The sequence below is a fragment of the Hakea prostrata genome, chromosome 7 (genome assembly GCF_041222555.1).
Source record: "Hakea prostrata isolate BN-2017 chromosome 7, UWA_Hpros_2, whole genome shotgun sequence".
In the NCBI taxonomy this organism is placed as follows: domain Eukaryota; kingdom Viridiplantae; phylum Streptophyta; class Magnoliopsida; order Proteales; family Proteaceae; genus Hakea; species Hakea prostrata.
In genome coordinates, this window is record NC_142606.1 from 44,223,730 (window position 1) to 44,236,813 (window position 13,084).

Consider the following 13,084-nt stretch of genomic DNA (forward strand, 5'->3'; position numbering starts at 1 on the left):
CAACTAGCATAGGACTTGTCAGTCTCAAGACTCTTAACAGGAGATTCACCTTCAATAAACTTAAGCTTACCTTTCGCAAGTATGTAAACTCGAACCGCTTGTGACCAAAGCAAATAGTTTAGAATTACCTTTTAGTTTGATGGAAATAATTTGAACATTAACATGACCTCCTTGAGGTCCTTTAGATTCAGCCGTACTCATGGTTTAGTCACTTATAATTGAAGACATTAAACTAAAGTAGATATCATTCGAATTAGCCTTTCAGAACTTGAAGTAGAATGTCAAAAACCCTGCAACCCTTAGGTCCGAATAAAGGAAAGAGGATTTCAAGATGAAAAAAAAAACATGTAATGCAGGTAGGAAGCAAATCTAGATTTAATCCAAGTTCTGGAATGTGTAAAGGTAAGGTAATAAGTAGAAAGATCAGTACATATGAAAAAAAACTAATCTAAAAGTATATTAGATACAGCATTAGGTGGCTGCACACCAAGGAAAACTGGAAGGAAAAAAAAAAAAACGAACTTTAGAAAAGAACACTATGAACAACACTATTTTGATTTCAAAAAAGCTCTACCATCTTAGAAATGAGCTTTAAGCAACCAAAACAGTGTTTGAAGATGACAAAAGAAAAGAGAGAAGAGAAAACCATGAAAGAAGCATGCGATTCTAGCTAAAGTAAAAATAGAATTGTAAGCTTCCTTTATTTATAGAATTCAAGTGCTTAGCATACAACTTTAGAGACAAGAAACTTGTCCTCTAAAAAAGAAATAAAGAGTACCAGTCATGGACAGAATTTTCTAGTATTCTAACTCCTAAAATCTATCTGAAATAGAAAGTACGGAAAAATGAAACTTTTGAAATTAGTAACTAGCAGAAAATTAGATACTATATTTTCTAGAAACTCCCAAAACTTGTGTAGTAAGATTCCTGCACTAGAAATAGAAAGTAGAGTAGCATATCTAAAAAAGGAACCAAGCATAAAGGCATAATATTGTTCAAGTTACTGTTCACGTTTTGAACAATAAAACAGCCCATTACTTCAACACTTATCCTATCCTTCCTAGTTTTGCCACTCATCCATCTTAGCATCCTCATTTCTGCTACACTGAGTTTATGTATATGATTCTTTTTAAAAGCCAAACACTCTACACCATACATCATAGCTGGTCAAACGATAGTCCTATAGAATAAAGGCTGGCTGTATCTCTTTGATACAAGTCAAATCTAAGAATATTTATCACGGTATCAGAGCTGATGGTTTCAGCACCCGATATTGATGTACCTAATCGCCTCTCTAGTAAAAGACCACCTACCACCACTGCATCTCTCATTCTCTATCACCTCAAACCACAACCACTAGTTCCGCTTCAACCCCACAAGCGTAGCCACCCTGCCCCCAACCTTCGCCTTTGTCTTGCAAGGCTCCCTCTCTAACTCTCTTCTGCTTCCTTCCTGTCAGCCCTTCTAGGGCTTCAGTTGCCTATGTGGGTTATTTCCCTAGGCATGCAGCACTTCTTCTCCCACAAATCGTTTTCTTACCCATCTATGGTATAAATGATTCCATGACAAAGGATCTCTATAATTCTTTTGGTTTCCCATATTCTTCGCATAAGAAAATATTTCTATTGAATCTACTGGTTCATCTGAAGTTGATCGGGCTCCTGTGATACATGCGTGACTTTCCTTCATTTCCTATGAACACCATCAAGCTTGACAACAAAAATTACTTGTGGTGGTCACAATCATGTGCTCTTGCTGTAGGTTTATGAATTGTTGATGTCCATCTTCATGGGACCTCTGTGAAACCTACCAATGCTAGTCCAGCTCAAGACAAATGGGAAACTAAGGAATCCCCATGTTGGGCTATCTGCTCAACTCAATCGAATCTTACTAGTTAAGAGTTACATTCTTCGTGAGAATGGTGTTGCTATCTAGAAAGTCATGAAAACAACGTATTGGAAGGTCCGAAATGATGCCCACTTGTCTCAAAACTTGTTGTAAGATCCACTAATCACAGCAAAAGGACCTCCACTTCTCAATATTATATACTCTATGTGGTTATTATCATACTTAGGATTGTTATGGACTTATGGGAAATGTTCTGCTACCTGTGATATTGATGCTATTGCTAAAGTGGGTAGATGAGCTCCATGTTTGTGATTTTCTGGCTGGTATAAACATGGAGTGTCATCAGATATGCAGCCATGTTCTAAGCTGTGAGCCATTTCCTTCTTTTAAGGAAGCTTATGCTATTACACAAAGGATAGTCAACATACTACAATTATCCAAATTGTCCCTATTGAACGATCCGATCTTCTTGTTTGCTCTAGCAGCTTAGATGTTTCTTCCTGTCATTCTTCTTCTTCCGAATCTTAGTCTTTTATAGCTGATTATGGTGGTTTTGCACGTGTCTCAGTCAAGCATGACTACTACAGCCGCAAAAGTCAACACAAGATAAATGTTGGAAACTTCATGGATGTCTTCCCATGTCCTATGGAGAAGGCCACGCTAATGGGCTTGGGAAGTCTCAGTGGCTGCCATCAAGCCTTTGTTGACGACCCTCCTAGTGCACCTCTCTCATCAAATTAGTTCCAGCACCTAAATTAGCTGATATCCAGAACTACCTTATCCTTGTTAGCACTGATATCCAGTATTGGTGTTATTTTCACTACAGTTACTTGTCTACTTCAATTTTTTTTTTTTTTGGGGGGGGGGGGGACTCCAGTGCAACCGACCACATAACTGGTTCTCATTCTTTATTCCATTCCTATTTTCTTGTTTCCAATACTTTTTAGGTTCATACTGCTGACGGTTCATTTTCTCTAGTTTTTCTAAAAGGTCCTATTAATTGTTCCTCCACTTTACAATTATCAATTGTATTACATGTTCCAATGATATGATGTATATTAGTAGCCTTACTTAAGACTTGAACTACAAAATCACTTTCTTTTCATCTTATTATGTGTTTCAAGACTTCGAAATGGGGTGTATAATTGACAATGGTAGGAGAGATGGTGGGCGATACTTACCTGTTTTCCTTTGGCATTGTTTACACTTATGACAAGGAATTCTATACGGTTGTCCAGGCCTCAAGCTATACCGCAAGAACTCATGGTCTTCTTTGATCACCAAGCCCAGAAATACTTGAGTGGCCAAAAGAAGCTAAATAAGAGGCACACAAAGTGGGTTGAATTTCTTGAAGGGTACACTTTTGTACTTAAACATCAACCTAGTGTACAAAACACTGCAGCCGATGCACTGAGCTGGGTCAATATGTAACTCCCCACTGCACAAATGCCAGAGGTCGAGGCAACGCGCTACTTCAAACTATGAGTGGGTTGCAGTGATGTAACCCTGGAATAAAGGGCTATTAGTAGGATCCAAGGAAGAAAATTTGACCGAAATAGGAATTTCGACCTTGCAAAATGCCGAAATTTCGATGTTTTCATCGAAATTTCAGTCGAAACTGAACACTTTTTTCTGGAAATTGGAACTTTAATTTCAGGCGTCATATGGACTCAAATTATTTGGATTCTTGCATACTACCTATTTCAAGCATAATCACAATGGAACTAGTATTTTGCCAGAAAAAAGAAAAAAAAAATTGAAAATTTATCATTCAAGTGTACTAACAAATGACTAGTTCTGACAATTGCAAACTGAATTGCATACAGGCATAGAATCATCAGCATACATGAATTGTTTGGTAGAATGGTTACATATACAACAAGTCAACAAAATAAAATGACCGACTAGATCAAGTGATGGTGTCTCACATATATTAAGTTGAAGCCTATATATCATATATACATAAAATAAAAAATACATAATTTTAGAAAATAATTATTAAAATCAAAAAATTAAAAAATGATAGCAAATAATAAAAAGATAAGTTTAACAAAACACAATCATAGATTATAGTCCTAGGCTAAACATATATTAATATCAAGGCAATACAAGATCATTTAAGGCATGAACAAACAAAAATAAAAAAGGGGAAGTTTGAAACGGTTGGATATGGCTCATGCTTCACATTCTATTGTTGCCGGAGTTTCCTTTGTAGCTGTTGTGGCTTAGGAGATGTTTGGAGGCAAAAAATGAGCAAAAGAGGTGTTTGAAGGCAAAGGAGTTGTGAAAATTATGTGAAAATGGGATAGAAATCAACAAAAACTAAGGAAAAACAAGTTGGAATGTTGAAATGGTTGAACTTTCGGTCGAAACCTCCAAAATGGTCGAAATCTCCGATTACACTTTTCCGAAATAATTGAAATTTCGTTTCGTTTTTTAAAAGTGCACACATTTCAACCGAAATTTTGACAATTTCGGTCGAATTTTCTTCTATGGTAGGATCTAGAAGCAGCATGGAATCTAGGGCTTCAACCTTTATTGTTCAAGTCCCATTTTCAAAGGACAGCAGCTAAAATGCACCAAAAACACACTAGGAACCCTGTGGCTAGGTCTGATTCGGTTTCCAACCCTTAGGTCTAGGTATAGGGCAGGTCTAGGGTTTATTGGAGAGGGGTTTAGGGTTCGACCAGAATAGGGTTAGGCCTTAAAATAAAAGAAAATATTCTGTTTTAAACTAAACTAATTGCAGAAAATTTCCCAAGTTAGGTTTGCAATTCCTTGGGTTTTTGAGATTCTAGGATTTCTAGGGTTAGGGTTAGGGTTGGGTTGGAAGTCAAAGGTAGAGTGGGTGTGAGAGGTGTTAAACCTAAAAGGAAAAAAGGTTAGGGAGATTTAGGGTTTTGAATGAATTAGGGTTGAGGGTTTCTATGGAAAGAAGATGACTGCAGAAAATTATAAGCCAATGGAATGAAGGTCTATTAATGAAGATGGAACTAGGTTTGAGACTAGCGGATAAGTGTAATCCTACTGGTGGAGGGGGAAGGTGATAGGATAGGGAATTCTAGGATTTTATGAGGGGGGCTGCTGCTGCCATAAGGAATAAAGGGAAAATAGGGGTTTGCGCAAGGGTTAGGGTAGGTAATAGGATAGCAGCAAGGTTGTTAAGGCAGAAAGGCGACCAAAGCGATTAGGGCTCCGCCTAGTCAATTAGGTGACAAAGCAAGGCCTAGGCTGCAATAAGGCGACCAAAGCGATTGGGTCAATTTCTTTTTCAATACAATTACTTTCTATAATAAGTTAAGAAAACATTAATGGTCACATTCATTCAAAAAAGAAAGCATTCAAGAATCATAATTATGAAAAATTATCTAAAAAAAGAACACAAACATAAGTTCATCTCATCAAGCATAACAATGACTATGTACTAATAGGGTGAACATGATAAATTAATAGCTCTCATTATTACAATTTCCAAGTCATTGTCCATTAAATGATTCATTGATTCTCGATGTTGAGTATGGCTCGTGTTTCATATTCTGTTGCCGATGGGCACCGGGTCCAGGGAGGCCGCCCCGCAGGGGGTGTGGGGGCAAAGCTCCCGGAGCTTGTAGAGCTCCTATGTCACTTTGGACCTGAGAATTTCCTTTGCAATTTAGGACTCGATTCCAAAATGACTAAGCTATTAATTTATATATGGTTTTGTAGAATAAATTTTTATTTAAAAAAAAAATTATGTACAAAATGTCAAAAAGCGGCTGCTTTAGCGACTAAGCGGCAATAAGGCGCACAAGGCGACAAACCAGTAGCGCATAGGCCAAAAGGCGGCAAAAAAACAGCGCGTCAATTAATTTATTCAAAACAAAGTGGTTGAAAAACCGCTTTGCCGCCTAAGCGGATGCTTTGACAACACTGGGTAGGAGAAGGGGCTGGGGTTTCAATTACTTGTTGGGAGAGTGGACTAGTTCACTTAAGTTGCTATAGGTGCTGTCTCCAAGAGATAGAGAGAGACAATTAGGTGTAGGGCAGTTTGTTTATCAGCATCTTCGATATTAAGTCCTAATACCATCGGCTCTAATACCATGATGGAGATTCTAAGTACATGATGCATGTTAGAGAAGTACTGCCATCCATGGAATAAATTTCAGTCAAAACATGCAAAAATTTCACTAAAATGCCTGGAAAATGTCAAATCAAAACGAGATTCCCAATATTTCGTACCGTTACCAAGTTTCAACCGAAATTTTGCACAATTCGACCATTTCACAAGTTTCAACCAAAATTTCACAGATTTTGATACTGCAACTTGTTTTTGTTGATTTATATCCCATTTTCACCTAATTTCAACAACTCCTTAGCCTTCAAACACCTCTTTTGCTCATCTTTTTTCCTTCAAACACCTCTTAAGCACATTAGCCAAACCCAACAGTTTTAAACTTCCCTTTTTTTAATTTTTGTTTTGTTCACGCCTTAAATGATCTTGTATTGCATTGCAATTAATATATGTTTAGTCTAGGACTATAATCTATGTTTGTGTGTTATTAAACTTATTTTTTGATTATTGCCACTATTTTTTTTCAATTTTCTGATTTTAAAAACTATTTTCTAAATTATGTATTTTGAAAAAATACATTCAAAATACATATGTATGCATCTATGGGCTTGAACGTAATAATATAAGAGACACCATCACTTGATCTAGTTGATCATTTTATTTTTTTGACTTATTGTATATGTAACCATTCTATCAAACAATTTATGTATCCATTCATGCAAGAAATCTGATAAAATGGAGGTAATATAAGGCTCAAGACCTAGGGTTGAAATTTCAAAAAAGTACCAGGTTTAGACAAAAAATTTGGTCAAAACCTGGAGATTTTGGTTTTTTGCCTATTTAGAGTTTCAACCAAAATTTGCACCATGCCGCGATCCTTTATTTATAGTAATAGATGAGAAAAAAAAAATAGTAAGATACTCAATGTGGAATGTTGAAGTATACGTAAATTTGGGAGTTTTACTGTTCACGTGAACAGTATTATGCTATTGTTTTTATTATATTTTCTATTTCTAATGTGGGAGTCTTGCTACATAAGTTTTGGGAGTTTTTAGAAAGCATAGTTTCTATTTTGGTGGTAGTTTCTATTTTCAAAACTTTCTATTTTAGGAGTTAGGAAGTTACTAAAGCTGTAATATTTTGTTTCCTTCTTCTAGAGGACAATTACTTGTCTCTCAAGTTGTATTAGATTCATTAGAAGCTACAAATAAAAGTGCTCTGTGATTCTAGACTCTTCAGCGAAGAATCACAGGTCTTTTCTACTGGTTCTTCATCTCTCTTCTCTTCTTCTTCTTCTCTCTTTTCTCTGTTCAAGTTCAACTGCTATTTTGATTGTTTAAAGCTTGTTTTCTAACATGGAATATTACAAATAATATCTTAGGGACAATTCACCTTATACCAAGAATTACAACAATTTCCATCTATTAGTTATTTGAACCTAGATCGGTTATGGCCTCATGGGAAAAGGCACGTTGTTGCCGTTTCAGAAACTGCTACTATATCCAAACTGTTGAGAGTAGTACTGCCTATATGGATAATTATGTCTTGCACTCTCTCCCTATCAATGGTCGTCTTCTTCATTCAAGATTGGAGGAAGAAGAAAAGTTGACTCCATCACTATGGAAAAAATAGAAAACCAACTTGCTGTAGGAAAGAGAGTACTATATTCATGAGGTCGGAGAAGTCATGGTTGAGATCTCATGAGTCATCACTCTTTTATTATTTAGCGAGATGAGACGACTTACATACTAGGGTCTCCAGAGTCCAGTCTCGACTCTCGAGTTGTATCTTTGATGATTGGATTGTCATTTGAACCTTGTAATTTGAACTTTGAGCATTAATACATCAGTATATGATGTGTACAATAGGCCATTTGAAGGTTTTGCTTCAGCATAATCGTTTCCGATTCGAGGTCCAAAATGGAACTCACACTTGCACTTTTCCTTTATAAATCAAAGATGACCAATGTGTTCAGAAGGGCTGAAATAGGCTGAATAGCAAGTTCCAGTCCCAAATGACCCTTAATACCCCTCAAGTTGGAGCCTCGAGTTGAGGGAAAAAATCCAAGGCAAAATATTGCCGAGATCTCAAGCTATTTCTCTTTCTTGAGTTGGCAAGATAAGATGAGATCAAGATCATGAACCATGGCCTCAGGATAGTGTGGTTCAGGTAACCATCTCCCTCCATTAATTGTTTTTTGAATGGCAGACACTCCTGTTAGGGTTGTCCAAATTGTTTCCATCTTTCAAGTTTCAGTTAAACTTGAAAAAATAGCTGCTGTATCATCAGTCTCATCCACAGACAAAAACTGCAGGCCTAGAACATAATTAGAAATATATAAAAAGTTTAGAAATTCTTTCCTCAAAAAACACTATCATTTTGAGCAACATATTGCTCATAGCAGGTGGATCCATTATATTTCAGAGCAGCAATGGATAGCATCTTGGTAAATCTGTAGCTGTTTAAATGGCATAACAGTAAACGTATAAGCAGTCTAGAGTATTAGGATGCCATATGAGCTCAGCAGTTTAATATGAAACTAATAGACGTTTTAATTTTAGGATACTGATGAAGCTCCAAAGATATTATTGACATAACAATTCAGATTAGAACATCATTTACCAGGACCCTTAATCTAAATACCACCATCCATCATATAATGAAGCGCATGGGCACCAAAAGATGCAAATTATTCCACGAAAATGACTTCAAGTACCTTCTCAGAGGAGCATTTCTTTGAAGTTCCTTTAGTCCAGCCCTTGCAGATATTCTATCTGGAGCAGACTGCCCATCAAAACTTACATTAAGCAGGTCGATTTTATCTAACAAGGGAAAGAAAAAAAAAAGTTGAATGGTTAGCCATCTCAGGAAAGAACTTCAAATAAGGAAATCTAGAAAACAAGGACAGTGGGGTGCACATCAGTCTACTATGATGTCACCAGAAAAGAGTGAGACTGAAGAGTCTACCATTCACCCTGGACAGTTCTGTACATGGTGTTTGGCAGGAAGTGCTGTACAGTGCACAGCAATTTATGAACAGGAAGTGCGTACAATAATAGTCAAGATTTTTTAGAAACTCATTTTTCGATCAAGTATGCTGCCCAGTCCATCTTGGGATCAGATAGATAATGCAGAAATCCACCAAATCAGGGAGGCACTACTTATATCCTGCCTGACATTGACTGAGATCAGCAGGATCTGCCGATCCATCCCATGAACAGCAGTAACAGACTAACAGTGTCCAGTATCCACTACCATTAGTCAATACCTATCTTACAGCTGCCTTTTACACAAACATTTTACTCACTGACAAAAGACAACATATTATTAGGTATAAACCAGTCATTTATCGGATAAAGCTTGGTACCAGTAAAGCAAAACACTAAACGAAATAACCACATAAATCTATCATGTAATTGTCAAACAAGGAAAGTGAGAATTTGAGGAGACAATAATACGATGTGGCATGAGATGGCTACATGTACTAGGAAGGTGGCTAAAGATGTCATCGGTGAACCAAAATAAAAGCACCATTCCTACAAAGAGACTTGGTAGTGGAATGGTGAGGTTCAAGCAGCCTTTAAGAATAAGAAAGCTAGCTTCAAGATGAGAATGTAGAGGACCTACAAAGGTACATGTTGACTAGAAATGAAGCTAAGAAAATTGAGGGAAAGCAGAAGAAAAGAAATACGAAGACCTATATAATAAGCTAGGCACAAAAAAAGGGGAAAAGGCTATTTAAATGATTGCTATAAATAAGGGACTTGAAAAGTATAGATCTTGACCATGATACATGTATTAAAAGTATTGTTAGGGATATTAAGGGGAAGTCAGCCCCTCTCAACTCTGGCACCTAACTCTAGCTTTAGGGATTGAGAGGGAAGATACCCTCTCCTATTCCTCTTCTAATTCCTCATTTGTGTGGGATTCTAGTGTTAGGAATCCTACCTTAAGTTCTTCTGTATACCCCCATTCCCTATCAACCTGTATTCCTTTTCCTACTTAGGGTTCATTACTTATTGGATATAAACTACAAATACCCCATTAGGGGGTGCAAATGAAGCACAATTGCCAAAGTATTAATTCCTCATCATACAACAAAATATGAAGATGATAAAATACTAGAACGTGATGAAGACATCAAGAAGAGAGATGGAAGTCCATTTCTCTAGGCAATTAAATAAACATACTTTAGGTATCTATGACTTTGAAGATTACACCATTCAATATAGCACCAATTTTCGAACACATAAAAAGAGAATTATGATGTTCGAAGTAATAAAACCTCTAAAAAAGGATAAAAGTAGGCAAGGGAAAGTGTCAAATGAATATAGTATAGAAGAGCTTAGTAACCGAAGGAGTAGCATGTCTAACCAAGTTGTTTAATAAGATTATAACCAAAGGGGAAGTGTCAGATGAATGAAGGAAAGCACCGTGGTCCCAATTTACAAAAAACAAAGGAGAATTCAACAATATAGTAATTATAAAGGCATAAAACTGATGAATCATATTATGAAATTATCAAAGAGAGTAATTGAAACTCGGCTGAGATAAGAAACCACTATTACAAATAACCAATTTGATTTTATGCTGGGAAGATCTGCAATGGAACCTATTTACCTTATTATGAGATTTATGGAAAGGTATGGAGAGTATAAGAAAGATCTTCATATGGTCTTTATTGACCTAGAAAAAGCTTATAATGAAATCCCTAGTGTGTTAATTTGGCAAGTACTAGAGAAAAGAAATCTTGCAAGTAGATATGTAGACATTGTTAAGGATTCTATGATGGTTAGCAACAAGACAAGTGTAAGAAAGGTGGGGGACAACATGGTGAATTCTTGATTACAATTGGGCTACATCAAGGATCGACTTTAAGTCCATATTTATTTGCACTTATAATGGATGATTTAACCAAAGATATTAAGATGAGGTTCTTTTGTGTTTTGCTTTTTGCTAGTGATATTGTTTTGGTAGATGAGACACAAGTAGAGATTAATACCAAGTTAGAATTGTAGAGAGCAATTTTAGAATCAAGATGCTTTAAACTAAGTACAATGAAGACGGAATATCTAGAATGTAATTTTGGTCATGATCGGACAGAGATGAGGTGGTCAAACTTGATGAAGGAGATTCCACAACGATTAGTTTAGGTACACTAACTCTATCATGAATAAAGATGGTGATATAGAGGATGATGTTTCCTAAAGAATAAAAAAGGATGGATGAAGTGGAAAGGTGCGTCCGGGATCTTGTACGATCGACGTATTCCTTTTATCCTTTACAGCTTAAAGGAAAATTCTATACGACTGGTGTAAGACCAGCTTGATGTATCATGCAAATTGTTGTGTTGTTAAGAAGCATCATATAGACAAACTCACCGTAGCCAAAATGTAGATGCTAAAATTGAGGGGTGGCAAAACTTGGAAGGATAAGGTGAGGAATATTCATATTAGAGTTGGTCTAGGAGTAGCTCTGATCAAGGATTGGAATCTTGGTTTAGATGCCGGTTTCAACCAAGCCAAAAACCAAGATATGCTGGTTTTGACTGAAATTTCAGTCAAAACTTGGAAACTTTTCAACCCAAGTTTCAGCCCTTTCTTTATGGGGTTTTTTTTTTTAGCTGATTTCTTACCTACTATCTATACACCAACTTGACAAGGAGCACTGTAATATGGATACAAGGTAGAATTGTCTATAAAGATTTCATTATGTTAGCCTATGGTATAATTTTAACCTTTACGTCTCTTACAAAAAGTAAAGGGATTTGTCACCCTGACATTAAATCAAATCCCCAAGATAAGCTTTAATAATAGTTCAGCAAAACAAGAACAAATAAACCATTCACATGTACAATATGCAGGAAAGTCTACCTCAAGCTGAAGAAACCAGTGGGGGACCAAGTACAGCCAAGATCAACACAATATGGATGAACAAACTGAATATAACAGATGATGTTTTCACCCATGTTTACATGGGAAATAAGAAGAAGAAGGTGACGTGGAAAAAGATAAGGATAGGGGAATGGACTATCTCTAACCATCGATCTATCTCCCACTGGGCCACGGCTGACTCAGCTGTTGAACGTGCTAAGGCAACTAGATCTCATATTTGATTGCAATGAGAAGGACCTATTTATAGCTTGGCCAAAGCTTTAGAAATTTGGTGCCAAAAATAAAAACTGAAAAAAATTGAAACCACTAAGTAAAGCTAAGCAACTATAATGGAGACTCCTGTAAACATCATAATAGAAAATCTTAATACAGTAACCAACTCAAACTAGAAGTACCTATTAGAAATAAAATATAATTTCTGAAATTGAAAATAGAAACTACACTATGGCAGCATTAAACAACTCAAACTAGAAGCACCCATTAGAAATAAAATATAATTCCTGAAATTAAAAATCGAAACTACACTATGGCAGCATTGCAGTAGAATCTTTCTCCACCTGATGGGCCACAAGATCATCTAAAAAGACATCCTCGAATAAGGCATATAGTAGCTGTAACAATATTCATGTGAAAAGTGGCATGAAGAGAGATTTGGTCTTTTTCTTCTTCATTCAACCTTCTATTTGGAGCAGGCTGCCTTACATGATGCTCCATCAGGTCAACAAAAACTTGCCACATCATCAAGCTAGGCTGGTCTGTCTACATGAAGAGTACCTAACACCTTCTATATCCTCTTGGATCTATCCTTTTTCTTTTTTGGTCATCATCGAACCAGTCACAAGGACTGGGGACCCATAGGCCCAAGGGATGGGAAGGGGGGAGGTGTGGAGGTGTGGAGGTGTGGAGGTGTGGAGGGACAGAGATTTGAACCCAAGACCTCCTAGGTCTTACTGCCTCTACATAGGAGGCTGCCACCACAGTGTCAGAAGAACATGACTCTTGGATCTATCCAAATAAAGGATGCATCCTCTTTGTTTATCATTCTTCTAGCCTGCATGTCTCATTACATTGCATCCACACTTTGAATTCTTGCATAGCATAATATCAGACAATACAGTTTAGTTCCTTTCAAGAATAGTAGATAAAGAGAACAATAGAAGTGTCTATTAATGCATTACCATATCCCACATATGATAACATGCAGTATGAAGAAATGCATGCTTTTTCGATGATGAACAATGAAAACATCGAAATTGCAAAAACAGGGGGAGGGACAGATCCAGAACAACAG

General features: G+C 36.7%; 1 protein-coding gene across 6 annotated transcripts in view; it reads right to left on the minus strand.

The window, feature by feature from the left end:
* Positions 1–13,084, minus strand: part of LOC149011243 (Asparagine synthase family protein) — a 92,874-nt gene that overhangs the window by 42,023 nt on the left and 37,767 nt on the right. For all 6 annotated transcript variants that reach the window (XR_016174512.1, XM_089162206.1, XM_089162204.1 and 3 more), the window contains one exon: positions 8,616–8,721. Coding sequence is in view for 5 of the 6 variants with exons in the window: in XM_089162206.1 (XP_089018332.1) it covers positions 8,616–8,721 (106 nt within the window). In the remaining variant the exon portion in view is untranslated. The remainder of the gene's footprint in view (positions 1–8,615; positions 8,722–13,084) is intronic.